We start from the raw sequence: 25,015 nt of genomic DNA, 5'->3' as shown, positions 1-25,015 counted from the left end.
TGGACAGAAGAAGTGTTAATCTTGGCCACAAAGGTTGTGCATCTGGACCTCAAAAGCAGACAGTGTGGATAGCAAAGTTCACAATCTAGGTAAAATCCCCAAATGATGTAAACCTGGCATAACTAATGTCTACAGTAGGTCTTTCAAATACTGCAGCTCTTGCCTAAAAATCAGACAGTTTAGCCCAAAATGCTGGACCTGCAACAGCAGAGAAAGCCTAAAGTTGGCTAAAGAAATATGACAGTACCTTTAAAAATGGTATCCAGCCAGAATGTTGCCAGAAAAAAACATCACTGGGAAGTGAAGAAAAACTTCGAGCTTTGTCAAATTTGGGTAAACAAATGATCTATCTGCGGCAGACAATATGTGAATCTGATCAAAAGCACCCAGGTGGCTATTAGAGAATGCAAGGTTCCACTGATGCGGAAGGGTGCATGCTTTTATTGGTGTCATGCGAGGTGGAGAGGGGTTACAAGAACCCATTCCTCTGTGAACTGGGACTTTTTTGGGGGACTTTTATTAACACACTCAGGGGCACATGAGTATTGATGGACGAGTGCAGCAGTGGTATTCCTACCACCAGTCATAACTAGTTGATGTTGCACGGTACCTGGATGTGGCAATTCCCAGAAGGAACACCTGGATTTACTAGGCTGGTTGGTATCCAGTAGTAGTGGATAGCTCCTGGCGCATGTTTCTTCATTTATGCGCTCGTGGGTTCCTCTACCCTCTCAGACACAAAAGCATTGTGTGCTGTCACAACCCAGTTGGAAAACCCCAGAAATGGGATATTAATAAAGCTGCAGCCACCGGCTGCACTGCGGTTTGTGAAGTGCACAGAGAGTGTTCCAGGCACAGCCTGGGGTGTGTGCTACATTGACAAAATAAAAGCAGTGTTTGGGGGTGTGGCAGCATGCTTTGTATGTTGCAGTTTTTCATTGGTGCTTATGTGGTCAGTGCAGCGCTGCATATGACCGCAGGTTGAAACGTGGCCAGAGCTTCACCCCTGGGAGGAGACGGAGGGCAGCGTGTACCGGGTGCCATGCATTGGTCCACAGGAAGATCCTTGGGAGTCTTCTGTTCCCTAGCACTGGGTATTTGCACCACCTATAGGGCGGTACACATGCAAAGGGCCTGACTTTCTTTGTTCTTGCTTTGGTAAAACAAAACATGCACACAGGCAATAGGAATTATTTAATTTGCATAGCCACTCCCTGTGCACATGGAACAACACCTACATAACAATGCCTGTAGACAAAGATAGCAGGCATGCAGCCATCACTCCATCTATAAATCAACAATTAGGTGAGTGCTGGCCAACTCTGAGCACTCAAGGACTGATTCTGAACTCCCTGTGAAATAAGAAATGTAGCACTCTGCGACTGAAAAAGACTGTTCTTATTTGCTCCATATTATCTGCTAATATGGATATAGAAACAGAATGTGGAGCAAATAAGGAATGACAATTTTCTTATTTTACATGGAGCATAGAATATGTCCCCCAGGTCCCAATTCTGAAGCAAGGAAACAATGAGTGTAAAGTTGACAATGTGCCCACAATTATTTATCACCCTCATTCTGGGCAATGCTGCATGGGCATCCCACAAGCGAGGCAGGGTAACTGCTGTTACCATCGGCTGCTGGGAGAGGCGCAGCCCCAACCCCCCGCGCCTGCTCCTCTCCTTCCCCCCAGCTACGGAGACACGTAGTCTCGGCAGCACAAAAACCACAGAAGGGTAAGGTGCGAACAGTCATCGCACCCTTCCTCCAAACAGCAAGGTGCTAAAGCGCCACAAGGAAACAACCATCAGGCAGGGCCCAGGTTCAAAGATCTGCCCCCACCAGGGGGTCAGACAGTCGGCTATCCGGCCGGGGGCTGCGACAACAGCGGCCCCCATCACATACACAACAAAGACCCAGGGCCTCCCTAGGTCCTATAAATGAGAGCAGCATGCTCAGAGTAAACACAATCTGTTTGTGTACCCTGAACGGGGACCCAAGCAAACAGGAGGTTCACTGTTTACTCAGTGTCTTCCAAATCTTCTTGCTTCTTTACCACAGAACCCACCCACCCTACAAAAGGGGAGAAGAACAAAAAGAAGTACAAGGCACTGTACGGTGCCCACAACAAGTTGTGGGACACAAGAAGGCGGCACGGGTCCGAGGGGGTAACCTCAGGACCTGGTGCCCAAAAGTATGATACCATCATGATATGTGATATTGTTATTGTCATAACCCATATCTGTACAATAAAATCCTACGGCCTTTTTATTGCCAACACTTGAAACAAGTTGTGAGCCTATCATTATGGGTGAGGGTTTGGGGTTCGGCCATTACTAATGCATGCATCTGGGTTCAGCAGTTATAAGGTGGGAGTAGAAATGGTTGGCAGTCGTGATTTCCATGGCTTAAAATTGCAGCCACGGGTCGCAACCAGTGGTCGAAGTGTACGAGAAGAAGTAGTGGAACTATGTTCCCTGCTGGCCTGCCCCAGCTGCCCACAAACCCCTTCGCTGTGCCCCCTCCCACACACAATCCAGACACCCAAACCTACACACCTGCTATTTAAGGGAATGTTCAGTGCAGTGCACTGAAGTACAAGCTTCAACTTCTTCCTACACTTTTATTTTAAAACAAAACCATTCCAGAATGGTTTCTTTTCAGAATCAAAGTATAGGAGCAGTGAAACTTAAAAATAAAAAGTATGGGAGCACCGCTCCTGGCCGGTCCCGCCCACTTCGACCTCTGGTCGTATAGGGTGAAGTGGGAGGAGGAGCATCCCTGACGCCACTTCCGTGTAAACCGCAGCACTTGTTCATGCTCAGCAACATTTCCGGGAAATACGAAGAGTGCTGCAGCTTACATATCGCCGAGAAGGATTTTGTGGCACACAAAATGTTTGCTTAGATGTTTACTTACATGTTACTTGTGGTCGGCAAACACATAGGAGCTCTTGCTCGTTGGGGACGTAACATGAAAGAAAGGTGTAAAAAGGTTTTAATGCCTTTCATTCACATCACGCCCCATTTTCAAGCATTTGTATGGCAGGGAGGAGAGGCCCGAACGCAACTTGCGTTTCCACCACCTCCTTCCTGTCCGTCAAACAAATGCTACAGCATTTGCACCGGCATGGATTTGCATGTTGGGGAGGGTTTCATTTCAATTGGGAGCACCGCTTGCCATGCTCCCAATGAGCCCGGCATGCCAGTGTGACAGGCATTGATTACTCACTTTGCACTGTGGAGGGGAACAGGTGGCGTACATGCTTGTATGCTGCCTTTTCCCCTTTACATTTGCACCCCGCAGTGCAAAGGATGAACGCTTGGGGGCAGGGAGTCATTTACGTTACGGTGTAAATGAAACAATTCCATGCAGTCAAATTACTAATTTCTAGAAAATGAGCACCACGGTGGCTCTGTTCTCAGTTCTCCTATCTGCCGACTTGCAAAGCTACCCACATTCAGCTGCATTTGTATGTGCCCAGTGCCTATTTCTTCATGAGGTTTTTCATAACTGTCCTTTGAAATTGCCAAAGGTTTGCACAAGCATATATCTGGCATGTTAATACCGAATGCCATTTTTCATTGCAAAATCAGTATAAAAAAGATTAGTTGTATTGATTTTTTGCTGCTCGGACGAGCTCCATCTGTGAATTGATTTGGTGGTTATCGACCCAGGCTCTGATAAAGGTATTGATCTGAAGTCTAAAAACTCTATCTCCTATCACTGACGCCTAGGTGTCCATCAACGGTGCACCAAAAAGCGTATCGCAAAGCAGTCATGCCAGTGCCCCGCCCACACGTTTACTCACATAAATAAGGCATCCGACCGCTGGGAGATTTTGCCACCACCAAACTCTTGTATATGATAGAGACAAATTGCACAGAATCCCGGCTAGCGGATACCCCAGCCCTTATTCCCTTTGTAAATGTCAATGCTGAGTTCACTTGCAAGAGAAAAACACTACTGTGAACTTGCCATGACCGAGCCACAGAGGGAGGGCATGACTGAACTCTTGCCACCACCAAGTACTCTGATGGGTGGGTTGGTGACCGCATATGTTCATTTGATATATTAAAGCAGATCCCAAACATGCTCTTGATGTATGCCATTATTCCCACTCTCAACCACACCTGTAGCCTCGATGTAATCAGGCCGTGCAACTTGAAATCACTGCTACGACTTGAGTTCTCCCAACATAGGTCATCCATGTCACTTTAATCCTCATGCCCTCAATATATGCCAGTCTTGCAACTTGTAATCATCCTGGTGCCCCAAATGTATGCCATCCTTCACCCTTGAAATCCCTCTTAGAACACAGATGCCCTCAATGTATATCATTACTGTCACTTTTAATCATGCTTTGTGCATGTCGAGGTATGACTTATTGATGATGCTGTCGCCCCAGTATATATCGTCTTCATCTCTTGAAATGGCACTGGTGTTCTCAATATAGGTCAGCAGTGACACATTTAAACGCATGTATGTCATTCTTGTCCCTCTGAATCATGCTGGTGCCCCAATGTATGCCAGAATTGTCACTTTAAATCACTTCTAGAATGCTGGGGCTGGCAACATGTCATCCTTTCACTTTAAATTACTCTGGTGCCCTTGGTAAAGCTGAGCATTGCCACGTAGAATCACGCTGGTGTCCCCAATATAGGAAATCGTGTTCACATGAAATCACACTGGTGTCAACAATACAACTCCTCTTTTAAAAAATGGAACATATGTCATTCTTGACGCTTTAAATCAAGCTGGTGACACTAATACGTGCCAGAACTTACTTGAAACTTTGAATCACTACTAAGACAATGGTGCCCCAATATATGTCATCCTTGTCACTTCAAATCATGTTGGTGCCAATATTAGCTGCCACCCTTGCCACACGCATCACACGCATACAAATGCTTACACACACACACACACACACAGACACACACACACATACATACACACACACGTGAGCCGAATTTCTGCCACTCTGCCTGCAGCATACTCAGTCACTCGCCTACATCTCAATCACTCATGCTCACCCACCCAGTCATTCAAACTATCTTGGATGCAAACTCACCTTCACACAATGAAACACACAAGCAAACTCTCTCTCACACATGCACACACTTGTTCTGCAGCTCTTGTACACACAAACACAAACACATACATACAATGTGTCTACCTCATGCAAGGGTATTACCCAAATTGATCATTTACAAATGATCGTATGGTAAATCTGGCCGAATTCGGCCAGTACCATTTGATCGTTTGTAAACGATCAATGTGGGTAATCACTACCAAACATGGGGAGCAGGGGTTGTGGGGGTGTCCCCCGCTCCCCATGTATGGTACTGATGGCTTTTGGGGGGTAGCAGGGGTTTCCCCTGCTTCTGCAGGTTGGGAGGTGGGGGATGGAAAAAATAAATAAATAAAAAAGCAGACCCTGCGACGTTGGATCTGACCTGCGTAGGAGGGATGGATCTGACACAGCAGGGTTACAAGATGAGCGGGCGGCTAAAAGGTAAGTAGGGGGTGGGTGGGGGTGTATGGGTTGGTGAGGGGTTTTAATTTGGGCAGATTTGTCCACAGCAAAATTGGCTTCAATTTGGTCGGGAGACTCGCGAACAATTGTGCCACAGCCAAACCATATACATCCCATCCATGCAAGCACAAACAACAGAAAAGGAAGGACAATCTTCTCTTGCACCTCAGGCAAGTGGGCAATGGTGCCATGCTGAATACCTGCAGGCATCTTTCCTTTGGCTCCCATCCGCAAATGTAGAGACGGCCATGCCCTGCCCGCATTGGCACTTCTGCGTCTCATGTGCGAGCAGCAAAGCTGCTTAAAGAATAGAAATCGTTGCCTGCTGCTACTATTTGTTTAATAAAACAAATTAAGTCAAAATATTCCCTTTTCAGGGTTATTCACTATTTTCAAAAGAAAACTTCACTAGTCACAAGGGCAAACATTTGCTTTTGAAAAGTCTCATCTCCTGCAAAGCATCATGGTAGACATATACAAGTTTTCTGTCACAGAGGGAACCCACTATATGATTAACCCATAAAACATACTGCTGGAATACCACCAAACCAACAAAAGCACCTCTTCACTCGCTTTCCCACACCCTCAAAATAAAATTGGTGATTGGGCTGTGAGCGTTAGAAAAAGAGTGTTTTTCCCTCTGCCAAAACAAATGCAAAAAGTGGAAAGCACATTTTTTGGAGCCTTATAACTATTGAACCATTTAACGTATTTGCACCGAAATGTCCTGCTCTTTTTACTTCTACGCTAAACAATTTTGACAGCCATGTCACTTTAAATCGCACGGGTGCCTACAATATATCTTATCCTTCCCACTTTAATTCAGACAGTGGTGCACCGGAAATGTCATTCTTAACACTAAAATATGCTGGCTCCTAAATATATGCCTGCGCGGCAAATGTGTTTCACTTCCATGATGCTGATGACTGCGTTACATGTCATACTCGTCACTTCAAACCACCGTATTGCCCCCATTATATGTCATCCTTGCCACATGCACCACATGCACACAGATGCTCACACACACACACACACAGACTTGCTGATATGCAGGCCTCACACACACACACACACACACACACCCGTGCACATGCGTACAGACTCTCTGCCACTCTGCCGCAGTATACTCAATCACTCACTCACACAGGATCAGTCATTCAGACAAACCCACCTAGTCATTCTCTCTCTCTCTCTCTCTCTCTCTCTCTCTCTCTCTCTCTCTCTCTCTCTCATCTCTGATGTGGAGGCCGCTAAGCAGTTGAAATGTGCCCCCCTCCGATACGTTTTTCATTTTCTGCATCACTTTATTTTGATATGTTGTTGCGCGGCCCCTAAAAGGAGTGGGGCCCATAGGCCGGTCCCTACTTGGCTTAATGGATAATCCGGCACTGCTTACAAGTCTGATCGGCGAGCAGTACACCTTTCCTCACCAGTGAGAGAGTAGCCTCCTGCTCCTCACTCAGCACCGGCCAAGATTTCCTCTCACTGCAGTTTGGGATTGAGCCTTTCCTCTCATCACCTTCCCTTTGATCAGCCTCTTAGTACTTCTGCCATGGTCTTAGCCCATTTACTGGCCAAAGGCAATGCCTTTTCCTCAGTGAACAAGGTGCTTCACCCCATTCTCCTCCTCTTGGGTTAAGCTTCCCTGCACATCCTGTCCTCCTCCTCTAAGGAGTTCTCATCTTTCACTTTTTTCTTTGTCTCTTTCTTCCTCTGTTCTTGAAGTTTTCTCTTTCTCTTCAATTTCTTGCACATCCAGGGTGTTCTCGTTCACTTCCTCTTCTTCCACTATCTGAACTTTGCTTTTAATTCGACCTTCCTCCAGTCTCTGTGTTTTCTTTTTCACCTTGCCTTTCTCTGATCTTAGATTGTTTCCTTTGTTCTGACTTTCCCTGTTTGCAGGGTTTTCCCTTTCACCGCTCCTTCCTCTGGTCTTTGGGTTTTCTCTTTCAGGCCACCTTTCTTGGTCTCCAGGTTTTCTCTTTTACTGCTCCTTCCTTTGTCTCCAGGTTTTCTCTTTTGCTGCTGCTTCCTCTGGTCTTTGGGTTTTCTCTTTCACTGCTCCTTCCTTTGTCTCCAGGTTTTCTCTTTTGCTGCTGCTTCCTCTGGTCTTTGGGTTTTCTCTTTCACTGCTCCTTCCTTTGTCTCCAGGTTTTCTCTTTTGCTGCTGCTTCCTCTGGTCTTTGGGTTTTCTCTTTCACTGCTCCTTCCTTTGTCTCCAGGTTTTCTCTTTTGCTGCTGCTTCCTCTGGCCTTTGGGTTTTCTCTTTCACTGCTCCTTCCTTTGTCTCCAGGTTTTCTCTTTTGCTGCTGCTTCCTCTGGTCTTTGGGTTTTCTCTTTCACTGCTCCTTCCTTTGTCTCCAGGTTTTCTCTTTTGCTGCTGCTTCCTCTGGTCTTTGGGTTTTCTCTTTCACTGCTCCTTCCTTTGTCTCCAGGTTTTCTCTTTCACTGCTCCTTCCTCTAGTCTTTGGGTTTTCTCTTTCAGGCCACCTTTCTTCGTCTCCAGGTTTTCTCTTTCACTGCTCCTTCCTCTGGTCTTTGGGCTTTCTCTTTCACTGCTCCTTCCTTTGTCTCCAGGTTTTCTCTTGTGCTGCTGCTTCCTCTGGTCTTTGGGTTTTCTCTTTCACTGCTCCTTCCTTTGTCTCCAGGTTTTCTCTTTTGCTGCTGCTTCCTCTGCTCTTTGGGGTTTCTCTTTCACTGCTCCTTCCTTCATCTCCAGGTTTTCTCTTTTACTGCACCTTCCTCCAGTCTTCAGGTTTACTTTTTCCATGGACCTCTGGTCTTTGAGCTTTCTCTTTCAGTTCAGCATCTTCCACCCCCAGGTCTTAAAGGCTGCTGCCTCCTCAGTCCTCTGATGGTCCACTTCTCCACCCCAAAGTCCTTGCCTTGTCATCAAGCAGTTCTCGAGCTCTTCAGCTTTGCACTCCAAAACTCCCATTCACTGAAGTAATGGGAATTGACCTTGCAATACTACTTGGCGATTGAAGTCTGTAAATCACGTTCCCTGGAGGCCAACATACAGAAGGCCATGGCGAGATAGACATACCCAGGGATCTGTGTGTTCTGGTCAAAGTTCAATTCTATACATTCACCAATGTGTGATTTCCAGTCTTGGAATACTATATATTCGAACACTGTTCTTACATATATGGCCAAATCCCTCTGTCTGGCAGAGCCCCCGTTCACCTTACTCAATTTGTGTGTATCACCCACTGAGCCCCCCCTCTCCAGCAGCACAAATTACCTCCCTTGCTCTCCTCCCCAATCCCGGGCACGTGTGCTACAGTTTATATTGTATTCTTGATGCCGAGTCTCCAGCCCCCGCCGTGTCCTGCGGCAGGAGTTAGGGCATGGTGTTCATGCTTGCATGTTGATGGGTAGTGCATAAATAAACACCCAAAAAGCATAATTTATTCAACTTGTTGATGGTGTTATTTATTCGAGAACATGGCATGTTTGTGGGAGTGAAAGGGAAGATTGGAAAGCCCTGAGTGTGTAATGTATTAACTAAAGTAAAACCATGAACAGTTAATGTGTCCTATCGGAGAGGATATCACTGAAATTGACATCATGTTTCATTCAGTTTCAAAAAATATCCTAAGCCATATGACATTTTATCAATTTGCATTTTGAAAAATGTGTAATTTTCAGGAAAGAAAATTAAAATTGTGGGATGAGGGGGGTATACAGAAAACATCCAGCTCAAAGACTGCAAAACTATACTGAAAGTATATGTATCCAAAAATGGTAGAATGCTTTTACTATTCTGGGCGCCTCAAAAATGGTAAGAGATGAAAAAGGATCTTATCCTGGTCTCCCCCATAAAAAGGCAAGGATTCTTTAAGGTGCCTTACAGCTCATTTAGTCCATTGAGTTACACCAATGGTGAAGACCCCTTAGGCACATGCAGTAACAACATTCCCTGCCTTTGAACTGACCTATCTCTTGCACCCTCAAGATGTGCGTGCTACAGCACTGGTCTCTCATACTACGCGCAATCACAAAAGCCAGGCAAAGGCTAGCAGGGGTATCTTCGCATCAGTATGTTTACTTACAGTGGATTCCTTAAATATATTTACCCAATCAGGATATTTGACCTTCCATATGATATTGGTCCTTTCACCAAGCTTATTAAATATAATTTCGCACCACTTCGTTTGCAGGAAAAACAACACAAGTTGTGGCTCACTGTGCGCGCTTGGACATGCCTACATATTGGTTTTCTAGAAACATTTGTGTACAGACGCGTTATTTGTTTATTTATTTACATTATATGAATGAATTATCATATCATATTATAGCACCATTGTATGGACCCTGTTTGTTTGAAATTTCGTTATTCTAGCCTCTGTCTTCTTCTTTTGACCCCTCTGTACTCCTAACAGATATTCCCTGCCATGTGTCTTCTGTTGCCCGCCTTCTAGACCCACAGTGTTGCTATTAATACCCACTGCAATTTCTTCACATGTTCCACCTAATTTTGACTATACTATCCATCACTAAACACAGAGGAGTACATTGTGTATGTGCCCTAACGTTAATGGAAGGCGTCAAAACCGTGGGTAAGGCTTTTACGCCTTCCATTAATGTCACGGCGCATTTTCATTCATTTGTATGGCAGAGAGGAGGGCGGAATGCAACTTGTGTTTCCGCTGCTCCCTTCCTCTCTGCCATACAAATCATCTAGCATTTGCGCTGGCATGCAATTTCATGTACTAACCTTTTGGTTGCAGCCCCGGATAGAAACTCATGGGCTACAACCAAAAGGCTATAGCTAGCCCCGAATCCTGCTTGTCCCCGGATCTTTTCCAGACCTAGCAACACCCCTGTCAACAGGCAACACATACCAGATGGATATTACTGTGTAGGCTATTTTGCATGCAGATTGAAGATCCTTCCAAAAAGGAACGCACTTCTGCTTAGAAGTGGGCAAGCCACAAGATTCATACTGCAGGCTGAGCTGGCGCTGAGCAAGTGATCTGGCTTGGTCCTAAAAGCCAAAGCACAAGGTGAGCCATTGAAAGATGTTACATGCACATTTTATCACATATACAGAGTAAAATAAGATGATATAGTTAACATCATTATAATATACATTAGCACCCGACAGGGGCAAGCCAGCCAATCAGGTGGCTAGGAATGCGTGCTTGAATCGCCCGTGTAAGCCCGCAATCCAAGCCGCCTGACAGCCGGCTCCTCCGCCGCCATTTTCACCCCACCCTGTCACCTTTTTTTAATGTTTAATCCCCCTATCCCCCCAAACTTACCTTAGTGCCGTTGCAGCCACACCTTCCTCTCTGCTCACAGTGGCTGTCATGGAAAAGGAAGAGGGACTCCGTATGGAGCCCTGCCTTCCCTTTTCATGGTGGTCATGTTGGTAAAGGTTTTTTCTTCCTACAACGTGAAGCCACGCGTTTCCCGTTTTAGGAAGGGAAAACCTTTTTTTAGCAAGTCGGGTTGCCGATTTGGTAACCCGGGGTGGTAATGGCCTTAACGCACGATCCGGCAGGCTAGATCAGGCGTTAGCGGCACAATAGATACAACCCAAAATGTATTCCATAGTAATCTTCATAATATATTGCATGACAAGATATGCACATTTAAGCAGTTTTCATTCACGATTTCAAACGCTTAAGAACTGTAAGCATCATTAGACATGTAATGTTAATATGTGTTACCTGGCAATTATAAAATCAGTCAGCGGACACTATAATCGTGCATATATTCGAAGATAAAATGTTGTGTAATCCTTGCATATTATCTTTTTTCAAATCTTTTTAAAAGCAGAGAGTTAGAGTGACAGCATACCGGGTGCTTGGGTTGGCTCTGATTTGGCTCTTCATTCAGACACAGACACACCCTAGAGTCGAGCCAGAGCCAGACATTTGGCGGGAGCCAGTCTCTAGCCTTCACTGGCTTTCCCACCATTCGTTTCCATTTCAATGACAAATCTGTATTTGCTGCTGTAACTTGAAAAAATGTGTACAGGTTGGATGTCAGCCCTTGATGATCATGAACAAACTTTCAAAGGGTGCTGTTGATTTTGTTGCTCCTTGCCTAATGTAAGGTTCCAAGGCTCAATACCATATTTGCTTCTTTCTCAGTCCCTCAGTTTACAGTGTTAAAAAGACATGATTGATCCTTGGTTTGACAGGCCAACTATTATTATTTCTTAGCCAAATTTGTCTCATTAGCCAACCCTCAGCAAGGACAAGCTCACCTTTAGTCTAGCGAAATAAGCAATTCAGTTGGCAGCTGGTGAATTAGAAGGGCTTAAATGTTTCCCACAGTTATGCTGGAGCCTGAAATAACCAAGAGTGGTGTCGGGGAATGTTCTCCTCCGGAGAACCTTTTAAAATAATGGGTAAACATGTGTTAACATGGTGCATTTTAAAGCAAACTTTCTATGAACAATTGAATAAAAAGCACAGTTTCCAATCGGTTTTTCAGGGTAACTCATGAAAAAATCCAATAGATGCAACTCATCAACAATGAACAGGAGCATTTCCCAATGCATTTTCATGATTCAGTTTCCCACAATATATGCCAGTATAAAAACGTTGTTATACTGGCTGTGCCCATATAAATCGATTCTGGTTGCACCAATATATTCCAGTCTTCCCATACAAAAACATACTAGGTTCTAAATTGTTTTAAAAGTTATTTAGCTGCTGCTTGTACCCTAGCAGATTAACGTGACACCAAGAAGTACCAGAAGCTGCATTTGACCAACTGGTGCTGTACATACATACATGTGACATTTTTACTCCGGGTGTTTGGGAATGTGTCCCAAAGAGCTTACGGGCATGTGGAGAAGACATTTAGACCTTAATGGGTAGCATGTAATCGAGACAAGGTTAAAGTCTGCTTCTCAAGTTGTAGTTAGACTTGTAACTCACAAGTTACTAGCTCCTCATTCCACAAAGGTAGCTCCTGCCTGGGTGATGCGAGATACCCAGGAATTGCTTTTAGCTCCTGCTCATTAAATCTTATTTCGGTCCCTGCATACTTATGTTTGATTTGTGCATAATACCAGTAATAACACTGTTAGAAAACATGTCCATGCTTGCATAGTCAATGCATTGCAGTATTCCCCTAAGTAATTACAAATGTCCAGACTGGCTGCACCAATGTAGGTCAAGAGTATAGAAAGTAGTGTATCCTGCTGCTGGTTAGATGTTCTTATAAGACGGTGCCCTTTCTTCTTAGGGAGGTTTAGAGTAGATTTTGGGTAAGAACCGGAATTAACCAGGCACTGGATCAGAGATGTTGCTAATATCTTTATGATGTTCAAATCCACGCTTAAGCAATCAATGAGGAGCCTTGTCACTTTGTATATTTAGGCTGCCCATCTCGTTGCACTGGCCTCGCTTGCCCATCAGGTTGTTAATCAACAGAGCCTCTACGCCAGGCCTCATTATCAACACACAGTTTTCTTTTCTCGCAACACATGCCTTGAAAAAGACGCTTGTTGGGTCAAAACACGTGTCGTCTTATGTGTTTTTAATTACATCACCCTAAATATAGGAAATGACAAGACTCCTCATTGATTGCTTAAGAGTTGATTTGAACATAAGGATATTAGCAACATCTCTGACCCAGCACGTGGTTGACACCAATGTAGGCCAGGATAGCCACATAATAACACTGATCATGATTGCTTTACGCTTGATGGCCAGTCAAAAATACCATGCCACAGTAAGAAAATAAAGCTATAATGGCAAGCCAAAGTAGGTTAGTGCAGTCACGTAATAACAGTTATCAAGTTTGATATGGCATTGATGCCCAGTAAGAAAATGCTCTTATGCCACATACTATTATGCCACACATTCATATACCAGGCACACATATAACACACTATTACACTATGCACCCAAACAACATACTCTCTTACACCATACACTCACAGGTTAGGCAGTCACATATCAAACACTCATACGCTATAAAATAAAAAACGGAACATATGCCACACCTGATGCACATTACATATTCAAACATCATAGCCAGACACATGCACATACAGATACATGTCCACAGAAACCATTGGTCATACTTAGCTACATGCACACACTGACATACAGGCACAAAACAAAAATGGTCACACATCATAACTACATGCACTTTGAAAATACACACCAAAGTGCATGCCCCAATGCACACACACAGTACACATTAATGCACACAAACCACAAATATGTACACACCACTACACACAAACACTGAATACCCAATGCACACAAACACACAGACACACACAGAAACACATACACACACACAAAACCAGACATTTACTCGTCATAGTTGCACCCACATATGCACAGGAAGGTATACATGCACACAGCAGCACTGTTACGCCAGGGTACACAGACACACATACACACACAAACACACACAATGGTAATGCCTAATACTTACAGGCACATTTACAGTACACAAATAACTGCCACCAATGGACATGGATAAAACATGACTACACACATATGCAACATATTTACAAAACAGTGCAGGCAAACACATGCAGATTAAAACATACTACACATTTTAAACCCAGTTTGCACACATAATAGCTGCAGGCACACACATAGGCTGTCACACCTACCCACAGGATTATACACACGCCCACACAAACACATGCACACACTGCAATGGTCATGACTTATGTATACACACACACATTCAAAGTACACGGAAGAGTAGACATAAATAATGAGCACGCCTCAATACACAAAAACAGCAAACATTTACACGAGTACATGCAAACACATCCAGAGTAAAACGTCAAACACATTCCACATCCAATGGGCACACATTCACTCACAAATGCCACAATATACACACATTACACATGCACGAACAGACACACGACAAACTAAACCTAATACAACAAAAAAAAAAAACAGATAATATTATTGTAATTAATTTCAGGTTTAAACCTTAAAAACATGAAATCCGTGGAGGATATTTATTTTTAAAAGGTTAATTTAAACCAACAAAAACATCGTGTCAATGCACAATCACCATGACGTTTTATTTATATTGAATATTCTTCACATTTTCCATCGGCAGTAAATTGTGTTAACACGTTAACATTGTTATTTCTAATGTTTGTTGACTTTACGTTTTTTTTGGTTTACCCTTAAACTGTTTCAGCTGATAGAATTATAAATAGGCAGCTATTGACTAAGGGGATATATTACACCCAGGGATTCTGGGTGTCTTCTGATAGACAACAAGAGAGGTATATAATTGAGCTGCAATTTCCAAGTTGTGAAAGTGTCAGTGTCCTCAGGATTCGGTCTAAACATATTTCAGAAACACTGGAAAAAAGCTTGCTGCACTTGTCCACCATGAAATCCCATTTTGCCAAGAACGTCATCTGTTTCCTGCAGGGGTGTGCAACCGCCGGCTCTCCAGATGTGTTTGACTACAATGCCCATGATCCCTTGCCATTCACTATACTAGCCAGGGTTGATCAGAGTTGTAGTTCAACACATCTGAAGAGCCAAACATTGCAGACCCTCAGCGCACAATTTTGTGGAATCAAATTAATTGAATACAAGCCAAAAGAGGGAATCACTAGTTTGATTTGACCCAACAATGAAACAAAATAGCTTAAGAAATGCTTTGTGCAAGACAATTTGAGATCCACTTGAAAAGAGGAACATACTGTGAATTTAGGGTAGTTTGCTTCTTTGGCACAGTATACACAGAATGCAACACAGATAAAGCCCTTTAATCATACCCAGACCTTCAGAAAGGATGTTGATGTTAAAACATATGTTTTGATGAAGTTATTTTTATCAAGGCCTTGGGAATTGCACAGTTCGACCACAGTGCCACTGTCATAGTGTGCTCGGGAACCGCTCTCTTGAGGGCATTCCTGTTTAAAGAAATCTTTACTGCAGCACTTTATGACATAATTTCCTTTCAGTTCAAGATAAAGGAGGAACCCTTGTGTTCTTCTCATTTTTGTTGTGGAATGACACATATGCAAGGGTGGTGCTGATTTACCTCTTGGCAGCATTGGCCGGGTCTTCCAATTCGTCAGATTCCATGTGAAACACGCTGGAAAAAGAATCCTGAAAAAGGCAGTACAGGCGTGTGTTAGATGAAGGAAGATATCCCTGCAAAAGGCAGAATGTACGTTGTGCAAAAAGACGTGTGATGCCACAAGACAAGATAGTTAACAAACACGAGCATAACAAATGGACACCTCCTAACATTTAGTTTACGCACATGCACAAGTACAGAACGTGAGCTTTGCATTGTGCATTTCCACAATATTTATATGCAGTTTTTGAGGAACGTGGAGTAATGCTGTTTATTATATATTGTAGTACTAGATACGCCTCACCGTTAACATTTGATAAATAGGGCCTTTTTAGGTATGCAGAGAGAGAGAGTTTGACCTCTGCCAGCCTATTGCAGGTACAAGCTAACTGCCCAGTCAAGCAGGGAGTCTGCTTCTTGCTGAAAGCTCAATTCCACCAGAAGCCATTTTGTAAGAGCCATTTGAATTATCTGAACAGGACCGAGTTTTGTGAAGTAAGATTTTAAAGTCATGTTTAAATTCACTGCAGCTTGGTACATTGATATGTGAGTCAATTCAGTACTGCACTACATTGTCCTCTTGTTATTATTTATGTCATTACTTATGGCTGTCTCTGTTCGTGTTGTTAAACAACACAGGATATACGTTCCCAAGCCGTAATGCCCAAGCAAATTCCGCAATCCTTCCTTCATCTCCAAACAGTAGCAGCCATTTTGTAAATGCCAGTGCTGCTGTTGTTGCATGATGCTTTTAAGTGCATTTTGTGTTTCCATAATGCGTTTGCAGTCCAGTACCACATGTGGTTAATAGGTGACACTATTCCGTCTGTCGCAAGTAATGCATGGCTAAAAACACACATTTTGTGTGCATGTAAAAATGATGGTACATCACCCACCCTCCCTCAATCACAGGCTAAATCAGCGGAGAAAGTTAAAGAGGGAGCTATGCAACACAAATAAGAGGCCTGCCACTCCCTGCAAATGGCTTTTAACTAAATAGGACTAGCTGCTTTGTAAAAGCTTGGGCTACTGTATAAGTTAGGGCTATAGTTGTAGACTGTTACCTGTAAGAGCTCTGTTGATCTGACCTGGCTAGTGTATTGATATGTTCCCACCTATGTATTGTTATTCTTTTCTACAGGTCCTGAATGTTGCTTAAAAGGGGTTAGGTTTTCTTTTCATGCTGCCTGATAGAGTGATGTTTCTTTCACTTTTGTGCTGACAATGGAACTGTCTATATTGGGGAGAAATGTGTTGAATTATGCATTTAAGTGCATTTATTTTTTAGATGCTGCTTGTTCTGGCCAGTACCACATGTAGTTGATATATGGTTCTATGCATTCTGGGTAGGGTGATCAGATGCTCCAGTGTTGCCGTGAATATCCTGGGATTGTGTGCTCTGTCCACAAGTCCCAAGAGCTTTTTTAATTAAAAAAAATCGTGTCCCGGTTTTGGATAAAGGGATGCTGACATCTTAACTAAATCATAATCTCCAACAATTATAAAGTAAATATACATCATAACCTTTTCAGAATTTTGATATGGCAGTTTGGGCTCGAACACCCCAACTTTCAGGTATCACCCACATGCATTAACTGGTTGTGCCACAGAAACATGTTGAGAAGCTGATAAACAACCGTGCCTGTCATATCAATCAGAGCAAGAGCTCCTTTTGTATTAACATGCATACATCCTGATTCAAATCACTGCTGGAAATGCTGTGGGATCGGAGACATGGTGGGATTGGGGGCAGGCAGGAATTTAGGGGCAAAATGCGGGGGGATGATTTATAAGGGCGATAGGCCTTCATTTATGTTGTTGGCTGTCCTGGTTTTTACTCTTGAAAATCATGTCACTCTAAGTCTGGGACAATTAATGCATGGCTAAACACTGACAAAGATGTTTTGTCACAACAAAAACAATGCAACACTGCCCTTTCTCGATCCTATAGTAAAACTGATGATAAAGTTAAAGAGGGAGATGTGCAATACGAAGAGGAAGCTTTCAACTTCCCAAAAAAAATAGCAAAATGGCTTCTGTGTGCATTGGATCAGCCATTTTGTAAAATCCTGACTACAATGCAAGTTGGGGCTAGAGTTGTAGAATTCGCCATACGAGCTCCTTTAGTCTACTTTGCCCAGTGCATTAATATTTGTTCCAACTTCGTGCTGCATTTCATAAGTATTGCTATTCTTTTTTAAAGGGATTAGGCTGCTCCATGATGAATGACTAAACAATGACCGATTTTTGGCGAGGGGGCCATTCTGATGTGCATCGGTATGCCACCATTTTAATCTTTGTACCGTGGGATTATCATATGCTTTAAACATTGGATGTACATAGTTACTGTATTGCAGGCAATCGATTGATGTATTAAGCATCATGGCACCAACATGTTCTTGCAGCGGTCTGCTACCACACACAATACATATAGGGTACTGCACAGGCTGGTGGAAGTAATGTAACTGCCGCTATGCTATGACGGTGTTACTGTTGTTCTGGTGAAACCCAGAGCTATGAATCTGTGCATTCATATTTTACCACCAATGTGCTGCAATCATATTTGTTCTACATATTGTTTGTAAAGGGCACAGGCAATCCATGATGCATGGCTAAACTCTGACAAACAATTGGTGATAGGGTCATTCCAATGTCCGTGTGGGCCTCCATTTTCATCTATGTACCATGGCACTGTGCAGTACTATGGAGCAAGGCCACCAGCAATTGATGAACATGAGTGATCTATAACAAGCTCCAATAAGCAGCAGTGTTCAGTTGGACAACACTGGATGTGCAAGATTGCAGTGCTGTAGGTGGTTCATTGGAAGCACAGCACTATCTGGCACTAACACGTGACTACAGCAGTCAAGTACCACACATTGTAGATAGGTTATGCTTTGCAGTCATGCACAAGTAATGTACTCATGGTGAAGCTACCATTGGGCCACTTTTTTTTTTTGATAAAACATTTTTATTGAATTTTGACATAACCAAAACGGCCACCAAATTGGGGGCCAAGAAAAACAAAACAACGAAAAAAAGGGGACAACACATTAAGAGCACTCCAGTACAGCTTCTTCAGTCATGTGTTTACATGGTATTTTGGTATCTCACATCGCCATGGGTCGCGGGCCACCCATCCCACCCACCTTCTGTTCATGTGGAGGCCACCACTGCTTCAGGACATCAAGGCCCAGTCTCTTCCCATTTCCCCCATATCTTGGATGCTTTATTCGGGCATCCTCTTGCGTGATAGACTCGGTGCTCCATCATGGCACATGAGTCCATGTCGAGTATCCATTGTTCCAGTGTCGGAGGGTTGGGCGCTCCCCATTTTTGGGCAATGTTGCGTTTCACTAGGGCCATGCCAGTGTTCAATAGCAGTTTCTCCCCTTTATTGGATTCAGACATGTCCAGAACCCCAATATTAAAACCTTCAGATCTAGTTCAACAGGACAAGTAAGGGCTCTGGACAATTCCGCACAGCATGCAATCCAATAGTCAGGGGCATGCTCAGAGGATATGATAGAAGGTGCCTTCCTCCTCTCCACAGCGAAGACAGTTCGGACTCACTACTCTCCTCCAGCCATATAAAAGAGTTCGAGGGTAGTACACCCTATGCAGGATTTTAAGTTGCACCAGTCTAAGTCTGGAGGAGATGGCTACCTCCCGTGGGTGCATTAGGACCTGGATCCAGTCCTCAGGGTCTATTTCCCCCACCTCCCTTTCCCATTTGGCCTTTAATCCCAATAGCTCGGGAGTCGCGAAGGAGGTGATAGCGTTATAGAGAGTGGATGTACATTTGCTGGGGATATACTCGGGTAACATATTGCGTTCGATCGGAGTGTAGTAAGGGATTGAATCACCTGGGGGCATATGGGTTCGGAGGGCGTGGGTCAGTTGTGTAAAGTGGTACCGCTCGGTGTTGGGCAGTTGGAATCTACCCTGGATGTCTTCAAATGAGGTTAGTTTCCCATCTTTTAGGATATCTTTAATTCTAAGGATTCCCGCTCTTACCCAGCGTGGCCATGGTTCAAATTTCTCGATTTCCTTCAGATTGATGTTGTGCAATAGGGGTTGTGCTGCTGTTATTTTGTCTTCCCACCCAACAAACACGTGTGCCTGCCTCCAGACCGTAGTAATGTGAGCTTAATTGTGAGCGGGGGGGGGGGCCTACCATGAGATTGGTACAGTTCCTGCAACAAGTCCGTACCATGTATGGGTTCCACTTCTGCCCTAATGTGAGGTAGCGCCCGATCCCCATGAAGCAGGTCGTTGACCACCGAGAGTTGTGAAGCCCAATAGTAAGTCTGGAGACGGGGTACGCCAATCCCACCCTCCCAGACTGTCCTCTGCAAGGTACTTAGTGCAAGGTACTTAGAGCGGCCTACCCCCCAAATGAGTTCCCTAAGAAGGGTTTCTATACGATTGAATTCGGGGGCAGGGATCGCAAGCGGGGCATTCTGCAAAACGTAGAGGAATCTTGGTAGTGACATCATTTTAAAGTGCGCGGATCTCCCCATGAGGGTCAGAGGGAGGAGTTTCCAATGATGGACGTCGTTGACCAACCTATCCATGATCGGCTGGAGGTTGTGTCTTGTGTATCTAGTGAGGTCAGGTGTTACCCAAATCCCCAAATATTTAAAGCCCTGCTGTTCCAGCCGGTATGGACAACTTGGTAACTCGGCCTGCTCCCCCCCTTCACCGGGAACATTACGGATTTCTTCCAGTTAATTTTCAACCCACTGAATTCCCCGTAAGTGACTAGCATTTGGGTTACTATGGGGCAGCTCCGAGCTGGGTCAGCCAGGTATATAGTAGAAGATCGTCAGCATAAAGAGATATGCGGTCTTCATACTCTTCGGGCCATTTGAATCCCTTCCACGATCTGCTTTGACGAAGCCACAGTGCCAGTGGTTCAATGGCGAGGGCGAAGAGGAGAGGGGAGAGGGGGCAGCCCTGCCACGTGCCTCAACCTAGGGGAAAGGCTCTGGAGGTCCATCCGTTCACTTTGACTTCTGGCCGGATGTTTGTATAGAGCAATTTCACCCAACCTAGGAAGCTTTTTCCAAATCCCAGATGGGCCATGATTTCCCAAAGGCAATCCCAACGGACAGAATCAAATGCCTTCTCAAAATCTATTGCCAGAAGTGCCAATGAGGTGTCAAGGATGGGGGCCCGTTCTAGCGCCAGGTGGAGTCGGTGCAGATTCATCCTGGTTGACTTATGAGGCATAAAGCCACATTGGTCTGGATGTATAAGTGTGTCCGCTACCCGTTGTAGTCGGTTAGCCAAGAGCTTGGCCAGGACCTTGGCTTCGCCGTTGATTAGCGAGATCGGCCTATAAGACGCGCATTGCTATTGGGGTTTATCAGGCTTGGGGATGACCACTATGGTGGCCTTACATAGGTCGTCCGGGAGGGAGCCCCGCTCTAACGCGGCCAGCAGCATCTGGTGCAGGGGAGGTGATACCTTATTGCCTCCCAGTTTCTGCCATATCTCTATGGGGAATCCGTTTGGGCCCGGGGTCTTCATCGGTTGCAGCTGTCCCAGGGCTCCTACCAGTTCGGCCTCAGTGAGATCAGAGTCCAGCATTTCGCGTTGCTGAGCCGATAGGGCGGGGTGCACCACCTCATCGAGGAGGGTCCGGTCCAGCGGTAGCTCCGAGGCCTGGTATAGTTCAGCACAAAATTGGGCGAAGGCTTCTGCTATATCGGCGTCTGACCGACAGATCTCGCCCTGCGGGGTGATGATCTCACGGACCGAGCGCCGACCCTCATCCCTCCTTTCAAGCCAAGCCAGCAGCTTACCGGCTTTATCCCCAAGCTCGTATATCTGGGCTCTGGATTCCCAGTGGGCCTCTTTGGCATTGGCTAGCGTAAGGACATGTGGGTCTGCGGGGTAGGGTCTAGGGTATGCTCATTTTCCCTGTGGATTACCTCCTCCTCTGCCTCAGTTATCTTCCGCAGCCTCTCCTTTCTTTTGTTCGCTGTCCAAGAGATTATCTCTCCCCGCAGCACGGCCTTATAGGCCTCCCACAGCACAATCGGGTCGGTTTCGTCAGAACCGTTAATCTCAAAGTATTCAATTGAGGCCTCTGTAAGGCGGTCTACCAAATCCGAGCTGCCTAAATAGTAAGTGTTCCATCGCAACGTTCTAGGGGGGGCCGTTTCTTGCAGTCGCCTCTCCACCAGGAGAGGCGAGTGGTCCGAAACCCCCCGGGGGAGCAAGTCTGCTGAGAGCATATTAGACAGGTCTGTTTGTGGAACAAATAGGTAGTCAAGCCTGGAAAGGGAGCCATGTGCCCCGGAGTGGAACGAATAGCCTCTGGTTCCCGGGTGCAGTTCCCGCCATACATCACCAAAACCCAGGGCAGACACAAAGTTAAACAGCTTCGTGGGGAGGTTCGGGTTGCATTGTCTAAGGTGCGAACGATCTAAGGTGTTGCACATGATGTCATTGAAATCCCCTCTCAGGAACCACTTGTCTGATTGGTGCCTACCCAACAAGGAGGTCAGGTCATCAAGAAGTTCTTGCCCCAGCCCAAGTGGAGAGTAAATGGAAACAAGTCTCAGTGTTTCTTCCCAGAGTGTCCCAAGCGCCATCACGTAGCGTCTGCGAGGGTCCTGCTCTAGTGCATGTAGAACAAACGGGACCCGTTTATGTATAAGAATAAGGGTGCCCTAGGATCCCATGGTGTATCCCGCATGGAAGGCGGTCTTGTAATTGGTGCGTAGAAAAAATGTACAGTGTGCAACGCAAGGTGTGTTTCAGTGAGCAAAGCCACGTCGGGGGAGTATCTGGAAAGTAGCTGTTTGACCAGATGTCTTTTGATCGTGGAACCCATCCCGTTCCCGTTCCAGGTGAGAAACTTGTTGAGAGCTGGGGCGCGTGGACATGGTTGGGTGAGACTGGTCAAGTGACATCTAGTAGAGGTATAAGATGGATAGGCAGGCTGCCCCCGAGGGTGGAGCCCCGGCGTGTGAACATGCAGTGCGAGAAAGATAAAGATTGAGGTCTGAAGCACTGATCCTGTGTTGTGTGGTCCCAACCGGCCAGGAGCTCCACCATCCCTGGAGAACTACCAGGGAGGGTCGGTCCTGAAATAACAAACAAAGTTCCCCAACTAACTCCTCCCTCCCCCTCCCTATACTCCACCCCAACTTGAAGTACCTGTCGACCCAACATTGCTGACAATCACAAAGAGTAGATTGTCAGCTTTAACTGCCCTTATTAAAGTTTAACTAGAAAGTCAGGGGGGGGGGGGCTGTGATGGTGTTGTACCCCCTCTTAAACACCCAAGTGGGAGGGTGGCGATCCCCCGCTTACCGCATTACAAACGTGTGAAATCGCCTTTAGTAGTCCCATGGCTTCGTACTGTCAGTGACCACAAGGTAGATACCCCATGGGCAAGGCCCTCAGCGGGTTCAGGGCTTTGACTCATTACCCCCATCTTCTGGCGGATCTGGTAGTGGTGGCTGGTCCGGCCTGGCATGTTGCTCCGGTGATGGTCTGGGGTTCCTGTTTCTGTTGTTGTTACCCCGGGTTGCGGACCAGTCTCCTTCAAAGTGCTGCTCCGCCCAGCGCCACGCTTCTCCAGGATCATCGAAATGGACCGTCGTGCCTCTGTGATAAATTTTCAATTGTGCGGGAAACAGGAGGTGTACTTGACTCCCAATGTCTGTAGTTGCTTCTTAAGCTTCCCAAAGGACTGTCTCGCTTTCTGTACTTCCCTGGTGTAGTCGGGGAAGAAGGCCAGTCTGGATCCGTTGAATGTAATTGTACCTTTGGATCTTGCAAGTTGTAAGAGCGCATCCCGGTCTCGATAATTTAAGAATCTCGTGATCACGGTGCGTGGGGGAGTGCCGGGCAGTGGTCTGCCTGCGGGCATTCGGTGCGCTCTCTCGATGGAGAAGAACTTTGAAAAGGATTGCAAGTCAAACAGATCTGTTAGCAATTGTTCCAAAAAGAGTTCCATGCAGGGCCCTTCCTCTTTCTCGGGGATACCAAGGATGCGAACGTTATTGCATCTGGACCTTCCCTCGCTCTCCTCCACCCTGGCCCCCAGCGTCTTGAGTGTGGCCGAGATTCCATGGATCTGTTGCTGCACATTGTGTAGGCTGTTTTCTGTCGTCGCGATCCGTTGTTCTGCCTCTCCAGTGCGCGCAGACAGCTTCTGGAGGTCGTGTCTAAGGAGGGAGACGTCGAGGCTTATGCGATCTATCTTCTGCTCCATAGACGAGCGGGAGTCCGCGATGGCCGCCATAACGTCTTTAAGCGAGAGCGCGTGTTCAGTTTCCATCCCGTTGGGATGAAGCGATTGGGAATCCGTCTGTTGTGATGAGGGCACAGTATATTGTTCAATTCTGTTCTGCATGTTGGGCTTCCTCGTTCTTTCTTTACCCATGGTCGCACCCCAATCCTGGGGCAGTAGGCCGATAACAGTTTTCTTACCAAGGGCCTTCGGTAGCGTCTGCTGGGTCGGTCCCGTCTCAGTCGGGCCGAAGCAAGGCCGAGAAGCGATTGTGTTGAATTTGAGGTGTGAGGTCAACCTCCCACCTTTGCGGCCCCCTGCCGGGAGAGGGGTGGTTTGGTTGGGCACAGAGCCCACCGCCTGCCCAGGTGATGTCACCCCTCAGTGGGCATCCGCAGCTTTGTGGCCCTTAACGTGTGTCAGGGTGTGTACCGTGACTTGGGCCCCCTGGTGTACTGCTGCCAGGATTCGGAATGTAAAACGTTCTTGCTCTCCAACCACGGCGCCGCTGGGTTCTTCCCGATGGTGTACCACTCCCACTTTGTGTGCTCCGTGTCTCGGGGCTGTGGTCTCAGTGCGGGAGGCGTCTAACGTCTAGGCCGGTGTTGCCGGTTCTTCTCCTTCTCAGGGGGCCCCCTCTGCGAGCACTGATTCTGCAGTGCAAGGCACGACGTGCCAGATGCTTCGGCCCAAATAATATATAGGTTGGTGTCTCGGCCCAGTGTGTTCTTCAGGATCTGTACTCCGGACCTTCCTGCTCGTCGAGGCCCCCCTGGTCCTCCAGTGGCCGATTCGCCGGATCTGCTGCGCAATTGAGTGGTTGATGGGGGAGGCCTGGGAGCCACTCTTGACGAGGCCCGGCTCTTCTTCACAGATATGACGGGTGGGGAAACCAGTTTGTGTCCCGGGGGGAGGGGACGGGGGGTGCCCGAGGCACACGTTGCAGGGTCCTGCCTCGGTCGTCTTGACCCGGGGCGAGGCCCGGGCCCGAATCCTTAGGGCCGGGGTGAGTCGTCCGCCTCCCCCGTCGTTCCGCTCAGCTCCGAGTCTGGTTTGTCGTGAGGTCGCCTCTTAAGGTTCGCAGAGGAGCACACCAGCTCCCTCCGCCGTCTTTTCCTCGGCCATAATCGTTGCAGCACCTCTTCACCCAGTGTGTACCGTTCGTTAAGCTT

General features: G+C 46.1%; 1 protein-coding gene across 5 annotated transcripts in view; it reads right to left on the bottom strand.

Annotated features, from left to right (window-relative positions):
• PDE5A (phosphodiesterase 5A) overlaps nucleotides 1-25,015 on the bottom strand; it is a 959,918-nt gene that overhangs the window by 383,153 nt on the left and 551,750 nt on the right. For all 5 annotated transcript variants that reach the window (XM_069630677.1, XM_069630678.1, XM_069630675.1 and 2 more), the window contains exon 7: nucleotides 15,551-15,618. In XM_069630677.1, coding sequence (XP_069486778.1) covers nucleotides 15,551-15,618 — 68 coding nt within the window. The remainder of the gene's footprint in view (nucleotides 1-15,550; nucleotides 15,619-25,015) is intronic.

Source organism: Ambystoma mexicanum, chromosome 6q, assembly GCF_040938575.1.
Source record: "Ambystoma mexicanum isolate Mex_15411 chromosome 6q, UKY_AmexF1_1, whole genome shotgun sequence".
NCBI lineage: Eukaryota > Metazoa > Chordata > Amphibia > Caudata > Ambystomatidae > Ambystoma > Ambystoma mexicanum.
The sequence above is the reverse complement of the archived record's forward strand: the minus strand, read 5'-3'. Positions and strand labels throughout refer to the sequence as shown.